Genomic DNA, 10,530 nt, shown 5'->3' on the forward strand with positions numbered 1-10,530 from the left:
TCAAAATCGAACCGAAACGAAGGCTTAACCTTCCCCGATTCTGGTCCAGAAATTTGATGGTTGGAGGAAGACGATTCCTTAGGGTTTTGCAGGGAACGACTGTGGGAGGAGATGAAGTCAAGAATCTTGTGGAGGGAGATTTGAGCTTTGGAGCGTCCATGGCGGATTTCACTAGACAAAGAATCGCGTGCCCGATCTGAATGGTTCACGAACCGATACGAAGCCATTCTGCCAGTTGATCGAGAAACAGCAGAACAGCAATTCGTCTTCCCCAGATGAAGGCCAAAAGTTCTATGGAGATCGGCTACCAAAACTACCAACACAGAGAAGAGAGAGAAATATCGCGTATGTATGGAGGAGCACCGCTTCTTGACGGCTTTTCAGAACTTTTCCAACACTATATATATATATATATATATATTTAACTGCTTCCCCTTAAATAGTACTTAAATATATTAATATATTCCTTAATGGATTAGGATTTGCAAAAATATATATATATATTGAAAAATACACATGCTTTTTTTTTTTCTTCTAAATATTAAAGAATTTCAAGTTGTATTTTTTGTTGTAACTCTGGGCGTGCGTGTTTTTTATAACAAACCTTGTATATAAGACGACTTCAATTTATTTACATTCATGTGTTAAGCAAACCTTGTAACTAACTAATAATAATAATAATTAAGAATAAAATGGTCACATCATTATTTAATAAAATTTAAGATACTTATTTGCGTGGAAGGACAAATTTAAGAAGCTCATGACGGCGGCGGCGACCATAATATAAGTGATACTAATCATACTATACCAATTTGAAATTCCAAAATTAGATAATAAGAGCAGTCACGACCCAAGGGGGCCGGCGGCGGCGGCGGCGTTCTATTTGGTGTTTGGGCCACGGACGGACTTGTTACAGTGAAGTGATCTATAATCATTAAATTAAATCAACAATATGAAATATTAAAATTTATTAAACATTAAATGAGTTGAAAAAATAAAAAATAAAACTCAGTGAACTCAAAATTGATTTCTTGCTTGGGCCATGACATGAGAAGAAAAATGGCAGTCCTTTTCATAGGTGGCAAGGCAGGCAACAGCAGCAGACAGTTTGATGGGCTTGCTTATTCATGTGGGGACGTGGGTTTCCAGGCGGTCGTTGTATCCCAAATAAATCCTGGTTTCCCTGTTTCATGTAGCTCTGCCACAACCATTAATGATCTTTTCTTTCATTCTTTTCTTTTTTTCAAACGAGAAATCTCTGTAACAAAGCCACAAATCTGCATTCGAACAGGGAGTCTCTGAAAATAAATACATGCATATTTTTTCCAATATTAATTTCTAATATATATTGCAGTTGTTATTCTAGTACTGTACCTGCACCGTATAATAGAAGATTGTAGAATTAAGAGTGAAGAAAGGAGTAATGTGTGATTGAGGTGGGGGATCAGTGATCAGTTCATATTTAGTTGGGAAGCATCAATTGGAGCAGTGGTAGATCGAATCTTGGATTTCCATTTGATAAAAACAAGGCAGAGTGAAGAGGACGCGCGCAATCTACAACATCTCTGCGGAGCTTTGTTGTTGTTTTATTTACTAATAGGTTTGTTTGTGTGGTGTGATTAAAGAAGACAAAAAGAAGGGGATTTGGAGCAGAGTTGTCTTCATTAGCAGTGGAACTGGACAGATAAGAACTAACCCCACAACAGGACATATACTAGTAAACCAAAGCGGATAAGGGTTAAAACAAAAAGTAGAGAATAAAATATGTGAGAAATTGTTCGTTAATGCTAATTATAGTGAAGAAGAAGAAGAAGTAGAAGTAGAAGATAATGAAAATTCAATTTGATTAGCAAAATTAAAGTCCGATTTCTACTTATACATATATAGCTAATTTTGTATGTATCACCTTGATCGATGCCGCGATAATGGTTCCAGTGGCTCGAGGACCGAGTCTCTGTATTTGAGCGGTAGCGCCTGCCTCCGCCCTCGCTTCGTTCTAACGATCGGCGATGTATCCTCCAAGTCGGCGTACAGGTTCACCGTCCAACCGTAGTTAAGCTTCCGCCGTTTCGATTCCCTTCCGTCGGATTCACCGGACGTCGTTCTCCGCTTTCCGCGAAACTCGCGGCCGAGTTCGCCGTTCCGATGCGGTTGCTTCGGCTCCGATTCGCTGTCTTTGAACTCGCCGGAGATGATTTTCACGGCTTCGACGAGCAAATGGAGACAGCCTTCGTGCCGGTCCGGTTCTGGTTGGTGCTCTTTTTCTCCGGCTTCTTCGGCCTTGCTCGAGACGACTGGAGACTGATCGCCGTTCATCTCCAGGCACGGAACTTCCGTCGTCGTGATCTCCGATACATCTAGTGCTTTTCCCCCCAAAACATCAGCTTCTATGCCACTTCCGAGCAAGTTTATTCCAGTGAGATCACATTGACATTCAGCGACCGAGCTCCTCTCAGCGCCGGCATTCTCCGGCGAACACTCGGTCTCTACCGTTTCTAATGGGGTCGAAACAGGCGAGCCAAATCGAAGGTTCAAGTCAACATCGAACAAAGCCAAACGACTTCCACCTCTCAAACTCGAAGACAGCTCCGATTTGGGGGATTCAGTGGGGGGTGGGAAGGAAGAGATTATGCGCAGAATCCTGTGCAGACATGTCACCGTTTTGGAATGTCGATGGCGGACAACATGAGCAGAGGGAGAAGCGCAAACCCGATTGTTGACTGAATGGGGGATGAACTGACGCGACGCCATTGACGAAGCAAAATCTCAAATCCTTTCGCTCCTACCTCGAGTCATGGCCATGGGAAAGTTTCCACTCCCGACTGATCCCGAAGAATCGATTATATCAAGGTCGAAAAGAAGTTTGCAGACTGAGAAAATGCGAGAATTCTGAGAGAGAGAGACAGAGAGAGAGAGAGAGCAACCAAAGAACCATACCCGACTCTTTTATTTTTTTCATTTTCGAGTAATTTGCCTATTATATAGATTTTATTATTTTGCTTTGAACAATGTTTCATATGGACAACGATACAAATAATAAATAGAAATAGTAATTGATTTGGGATCTTCATCATATAAAAAAAAAAAGTCTTTTTACCCTCACAACAAAAGAAATTAGATCGTTCTGATTAAATCAGATCTAGCCTAATTCAAAAGATCTAAAGATCGCTCACCTCATAATCTGATCTCGGTTCAACTTCAATCTACTATGGATTATATCATCGCCACTACATACTGGCACCCTCGCACCTATTATAGATCTCATCTGTATTTATTACAGGTTCCATCCACATTTATTGTCGGTCCCATCGACACCATGCGTTCATCAAAAAGCCTTCCTAGCGCCGGATATCACAATCCCATCACCTTGCTACACCCGATGCAAACATACATACAAGAGAACTCCCTCCTTCTCTCATCTATATAAATGAGTCTAATCATAAGTCAAGATATGTTCTTTTCGAGTTTACTGATACTCTGCCACTTTAATTTCTTACTTATTTGAGCGTCAAAATACTTGCAGATGTCAATCACTCCATCGCTCGAGTCTATTCCCTACCACTACAAACTCATGTTCGACCACCATTTTAGGCGAAAAAGAATAGAAATCATTCACTATTTTTACGACAAATATTAATAAATAGACCCATTGTAACAACTTATAAAATCTTTACTCCATTATTATATGGTGATGGTGATGGCATGTGTTAAATAAATTCTAATTCATTACTCATTTTATTTTATTTATTTATATATTTTATAAGATCTTTTTCATGAGTGATATCATAATTTAAGTGTTTTTGGTGAATTTCATTCAATCCTTTTCAATTAAGTCAAATTACAAAGAACATGAGAAAGATAAAAATAAAAGGAAAAATAAAACAATAAATAGTTAGCGTACGTGCAGCAGGAAGAAGCCCAACATAGTATGGAGCCCATTAATGGCAGCACAGAGAAGGGACCAGCCAGTGACCGTGTGAGGGAAGGAGGGAGGAATCAATCATCGTCAAACACGACTTTCCAAGTTCTTTCTCTCAATTCCATAGCTTTCAACTAATCTACAAATATTAAATTACATTCTATCACGCCGATAGCTTAGCTTTAACTTTTCTTCTTTCCTTATTAATATTAGCTGTCTGAGTATTAACATTAACATTCCCCCCTCTATCGAGAGAGAGAGAGAGGGGGGGTGTTGAATCTGGGCTTTATAACCAAAAAAGTTACAATGCTTGAACTTGATGATTAACACTTGCAATATTCACCCACATTTATGCAGTGAAAGACAATTATTATACTAATGGAAATCCTTTGTGGGCTAATTAAATGTTGAAGAATTTCGACTTTACATGTCTTGAGTTTTGACACATTGAGCGTATGTAGCATTAGGGTTGTAATTTAATGATAGCTATTAGCATTGATATCAAAGCAATTAGAATTTGAATTTCATGAATCTTAATTGCTTATTCATTGTGCTTTTAAGTCGTACAATAATTTAATAAAAAAAAAATTTTAAGCGTGGAGATGTAATATAAGTCAGTCTCTCCTATCATTCTTCTCCTTGTCAAACACTCACGTCGAGTCTCAATGGAGATAACTAAAAATAACGAGGTTTTTAATATTAAGGTGTATTTGATTGTATTATCTAGAAAACAAAAACCATCTCACCTTCTTGAAAAATAAATTTCATGGAAAGAAACTTTAAATGGTTATACCATACATATTTTTTCATAAAAAAATTAAGAGTATTTGATTGTTTTTCATATAAAATGTATAATAATTACATATTTTTCATGAAAAATGTATGCAATCAAATACACTCTAAATTTCATTTGAAGTGAATTTTAAGATCCAAAACTTTTATTTGAAGTAAAATGTCAAAATAATTACTTCTCACGAATGTATTTTCAAGGAAAAATAGCAATTACGACACTAGATAAAAAAGACAACTTGTTACATGGAAGAGCAACGGTGAAGGGCAACGAGTTTGCCGTTGATTAAATTAGTTAAATGTAGGAGGCAATGAGTATTTACAAATGATAATTATCTACGTTTTATTTATTATTAGGAACATGCATAGTTTTGTCCAGATAGAATCATTTATTTTACTTTTATTCAATTAACTCCATTTATATGTTTGCTTTCTCGATAAAATTTTAAATAAATCTTATACTAATATTTTATTTCTATTTATACTTATTTTTATTTCAAATAAGATTAGAAGAGACTTATTGGAACCTACTTGTGCCACAATTGTACAACAGATTGAGGCTATTGAGACTTAACACACAAAAGAGAATGGACATGATTGCTATCTCAAACAATCAAACTATTAGGACATTGAAATCGACTTCCCTTGTTAAAATAATATGCTGAGATTACAAGATTCTGAGCTAATACACGTGACAATATGACATGGACAAATTCCACACGTCATCCATCCATAGAACCATCAAGAAAATAAAAAAAAGCCCCGAGGGCATAGTTCAGTTGTTAGCGACAGACACGTTAAGTGTCATAGTTCTATCTATAGTTCTATTTTCATGTAAGGTCGGACCTGTGTTAGATTCCTAACTATTGAGTTCCTGATTTAAGTCTCTCATTATACTAGAGGACCGATTGGTGGGGGCGTTCATGATGGAGCGTCATTCAAAAAATAAAAAATAAAAACAAATCACCCAATAACATAGTTTGGTAGTTCTTATCATCTCGTTTGGAGTTTATTCTATCATGGTTAGAGTGTTGTTCTGGAATCGAAATCAAAGACAACTAGATTTCCTAATTTAACTTGTTCATCATATTTGTATTTTGAGACTAATAAGTAAGATGTTAGTAATCGTAATGGGACGTTAATTTAAAAAAAAGAATCTGCCCCCGTCCCCATCATGCATGGATAGAACTGTCAAACAAAATAAAAAAAAAAGAAGAAACACCAAGTATTTATCTGGCTGCGAAAGAAGTCCATGCCTCAAACTCAAACTTCATACCTAAGTCTTTCATTTACTATAAACGAAATAACAAATGAAATTAATGTACCTGTTGCAAATTTATTTATAGAATTATTAAACAAAATAAATTATTTAATTTAATGGATTTACAATTATTATTGTTTGAATACGACAACAAATTTTATTGACTGAAAACGTCGCCGTCAAGCTATTTAAATCTATAAAAATAAGAAAATAATCAGAGGGCTGGAAGATTTTCGCGCAAATACTCTGATACTTAAATCTAATACTGAAAATTATATAAATTGTATTGAAACCAGTATCAAAACGTACTTTTTTATGAATGAGTGTCTGCTTATTTATAAAGAAATATAAAATAATTTTAATTAATCTAGAATTTAAATTATTATAGATAATTTGTATCTTGATTAAACATAGTTTGATTGGAATCAGTATTGTTATAGATAACATCTATCTTTTATATATGATATTTATCTTGCTCCTTTTGCAGATGGATTATTTGTAAATAATTGTTTATCCCAATATTTTGAAATCATTTTAAAATTAGAATTAGAATTCGTTATGAATAATTGTTTATCTTCTAGGAGAAATTTTCAGATGTTGAAGTTATTTAGTTTGTGTGTTTGTGTGGGACCCCTCACCCTGCGTACGAGAAATTTATGCCTTTTAACACAAAATATCGTTTTGGGCTCTTGGGCTTTTAATGGGTTTTTGCTTATGATACAACAGTTGCCCTTCACTCTTTCATTTGAGTTTCTTGGATGAAAGAGTAGACTGTGTTATGGTTTGTCTTTATTTTTTTATAATATATTATTCTCACACTTTTTGAGTTTTTGATGTTTAAATTGTCCTCATGCCCTCATGCTTCGGCCTTTAAACCATTCTCGCACATTCGCACTTTGGTGTTTTTGAACCGTTCTCGTGCCCTCGTGCTTCAATTTTTAAACCATTCTCGCACGTCCGTGCTTTTGTGTTTTTGAACCGTTCTCGCACCCTTCTACTTTGATTTTCAAACCGTTCTCACATATTCGCGCTTTGATTTTTTGAATATCCTTTTTGTCCGATGCAAGTCCTTCGTCTGTCAATGCAAGTGACCATCGAATATCTTAACGGTCTTTAATATTCGTGTGTGTTCAAGCGAGTCATTCGTTGGTCAATGTAAGCGACCCCCAAACATCTTAATGGTTCTCACGTGTATCTGAGGTGAGTCTTTTGTCTGTTGACGCAAGTGACCACTGAATATCTTAACGGTCTTCAATATCTGCATGTGTTTAAGGTGAGTCTTTCGTCTGTTGACACAAGTGACCCCCAAACATCTTAACGGTTGTTGCGTGTGTCTGAAGTGAGTCTTTCGTCCATCGACGCAAATAACCCTTGAACATCTTAACAACCTTCAATATTTGTATGTGTTCGGGGCGAGTCCTTCATCCATCGATACAAGCAACCCCAAATATCTTAATGGTTGCCACGTGTGTCCAAGACGAGTCTTTCGTCCGTTGACGTAAGTAACCCCCAAACATCTTAACAGTCTTCAATATCGACATGTGTTCGGGGCGAGTCATTCGTCCGCTGACGCAAACGACTCCCAAACATCTTAATGATTGTTGCGTGTGTCCGAGATGAGTCTTGTTCATGTACTGACCCCTAGACACCTTATTGAACTTCAACATCTATGAGTGTTCAGGGTTGAGTCTTCTGTCCATTGATGCTTTTGACCCCCGAACATCTCAACGATTTTTAACATCTGCATGTGTTCAGGGTGAGTCCTTCGTCTGTCGACGGAATTGACCCTCGAACATCTCAGCGTTCTTCAACATCCACGTGTTCAGGGCAGGTCCTTCGTTCGTTGCATGCATCTTTGTGCCATGTGCGTCGTTGTATGCGTGCAACATAGTCTTGAATTTCATGGTGTTTTGAACAACAACAAAGTTTCGCATGACATAGACTAAGTTTTCATAGATCTTACCCGTGAAATAACTTATAAGAGTATTTTTTTATACTTGCATACATCTTTGTGCCCTGTGAACCCAAATAATCGATATTTATATGATAAATGTTTGAACAGTAGCAATATAAAAAATATTGTATTTAATTGCAAGGTAAAAAAATTCTAACTATTATAGATGACATTTGTGTATATAGCCTTGTAAACAGCTATGAAGCACGAAAATGGGAAAAATGACCCGAAAAGTTTTTCGGGCCATTTGTGTAATTTTCAAAAAGTTATGGGTCGTTTCAGCATTTTAAAAATTTTGTTGGCGTTTCCACGGCTTGAAAGCCTTAAATTTCTCATTTTTCCCTATCTTCTTCTTCCAGTTCGATCGCCCTCGCCGCCATCTGCTTCCAGTTTGGTTGCTTCGTCGCTTTGGTCGCCGTCTGCTTCATTGCACTCGCCGTCTGCTTCGTTTCGGTACTCCTCATCATCTGCTTCTAGCGACTCGTTTCGTCACCTTCGTCATCATTTGCTTCATCACCCTCATCGTCTGCTTTGTCACCTTTATCGCCATTTGCTCGGTGTTCCCTGGTTGCTTCCCTCTTGTAAGTAATCTCCCAACTTCATTTGTAAAAATTTGTATGTGTTTCTTTGTGGCTTTTGTGATTTTTGTACTTCTATATATTGGATGAATCAAATATACAAGATGTTTATAGAATTACGGTGTTGGCTTGGGGCAATCATGTTCTATATATTTAAGTGAGTTTTGTATGTAATTTTGATGTATGCAGTTAAGAATTGGACCATTTGTTATATGTTTTGAATTTTTGTTTGTTAAGAATTGGACCATTTGTTATATATTTAAGTGAGTTTATGTTTGTTTGAATACGGAACTTATGTTTATTGTTTATATTTGAATTTTTTTTATTTTTTATATTAAAAATTATATTTACAAAAAAACTCTTAAATTTTTTAAATTTATAGTTTACCCCTCATTTCCGTTTCCTAAATTTTTAAAAAAATATCGTTTTTACGTTTCCGTTTCCATGCAACCTAGGTAAACAATTGGGAAAAAATAATAATATCAATTTAAATAGTAGATCAAAAACCACACAAGGGGTGCTTCAAAAAAATAAATGAATACATATCGAAAAATTAAAAAACCAGCCGTATAAAAAAAACATTATATTTAATAAGTGGCTACATAACATTTATGTATATAGTATTGTAAACACTTGTAGATTGATTTATACAGTAATAAGGTCACTAAACAGAAACAAATAGATGAATGAAGAAGATGAATTGCAGCAGGAAGCTCCCGAGAAAGAAGTATCTTCCAACTTCCAAGTCAAAAAGGGGAGCATTTATGCACTTTTAGGTATAGTGTCTCTTTAGCGGATCATGCTACATGTACACCATTTTTGTACATCTTGAGCTACATAAAGGGTATTATGACCAAAATACCTTGCACCTCTCCATGCGCCTCTATGCGCCTCATGAGGGGTTTTTTGTCATAATACCCTATTTTCTAGCCCAAGATGTACAAAATGGGTGTACCAATAGCATTTTCCCTCTTTTGCACAATAATTAAGATAAACTTACTTCAAATTGCTTTTTCAATCATAATAATAATAATAATAATAATATGTATTAGGGTTCAGATTAAGTCTATTTAATATATTTTATTTTTAGTATTTAAATATTTGTATTAATTAATTTTTTTTTAAAATGTAAAATTATTATTAATTCATACAAATATTAAAAAAAATTAAAAATTCACTTTAAATAATGCCTATATATAAAGAACTTGTTAACAAATTAAACCCTATATATATATTAATGAATTTTACCAACTAATAGAAATGTTGAGATGTTAAAAATAAAATATATTAAATACACTTTAGCAAAACCCCAAAGAATAATAAAAATTCAACCACAATCTTTATTATTATATAAAAATTTAAATAAAAATAATTAATATTGTAATATCCCAAAATTTGGAAATATAATAATAGTATATGTTATTCTATGCAAATGAATGTAATAGCTAGGAGAAATTAAAATTTAAGTGAGGAGGCTGCGGTGGTGCCTGGAATAAATAAATATATATATATATATATATAATTTGGGATGTAGTTTAATATTGGAGTTTATTGTATTAATGCTCATGGGAAATAAAAAAAAATAAATAAAGAAAGAAGCTAGTGGAAGTATCCAGCATAATGGACGCCCAAGAACATCTCTTCCTTCATGAACCCTTAGCCATGCACCCATGTGCTGCCCATGAAGAATAAGATAAAATATAAAATTTCTATAAGGAAATAGCAGAAAAGAAATGGAAGGCGGTGGGTTGTGCTGGCTGCCACGCGGCAGCGTCTGATGCCTTAATTTTCTTTCCTTTTAAGGCCGAGAACGGGTTGTAAATTAAGGGGATTTTAACAGCAGGCAATGGGGAAAATTACAGTGAAGATGGAGCATCGCGTGAAGGCTGAAAATGGGGGAAAAACCAAGAGAAATGGTGGAAAATTCTGTATAATTGAGGTTTAATTATCTAGGTAAGCGCTGTAAAGTGTATAAATAAATTTTGTACGGTTAGATTTTGATTATAAGTTTGATTTTGTTAATTTGGGC

General features: G+C 35.2%; 1 protein-coding gene across 1 annotated transcript; it reads right to left on the reverse strand.

Moving 5' to 3' along the window:
* Positions 1 to 509: 509 nt before the first annotated feature.
* On the reverse strand, positions 510 to 2,914 carry LOC127796582 (uncharacterized). Its single transcript, XM_052328777.1, has 2 exons — positions 1,907 to 2,914; positions 510 to 1,277 (listed from the first exon to the last, which is right to left on the reverse strand). Exons 1-2 carry the CDS (start codon positions 2,749 to 2,751, stop codon positions 1,244 to 1,246), a joined length of 879 nt encoding a protein of 292 aa, XP_052184737.1. The 5' UTR covers positions 2,752 to 2,914; the 3' UTR covers positions 510 to 1,243.
* Between the last annotated feature and the right edge of the window lie 7,616 nt (positions 2,915 to 10,530).

The sequence above is a fragment of the Diospyros lotus genome, chromosome 3 (assembly GCF_014633365.1).
Source record: "Diospyros lotus cultivar Yz01 chromosome 3, ASM1463336v1, whole genome shotgun sequence".
Taxonomy (NCBI): domain Eukaryota; kingdom Viridiplantae; phylum Streptophyta; class Magnoliopsida; order Ericales; family Ebenaceae; genus Diospyros; species Diospyros lotus.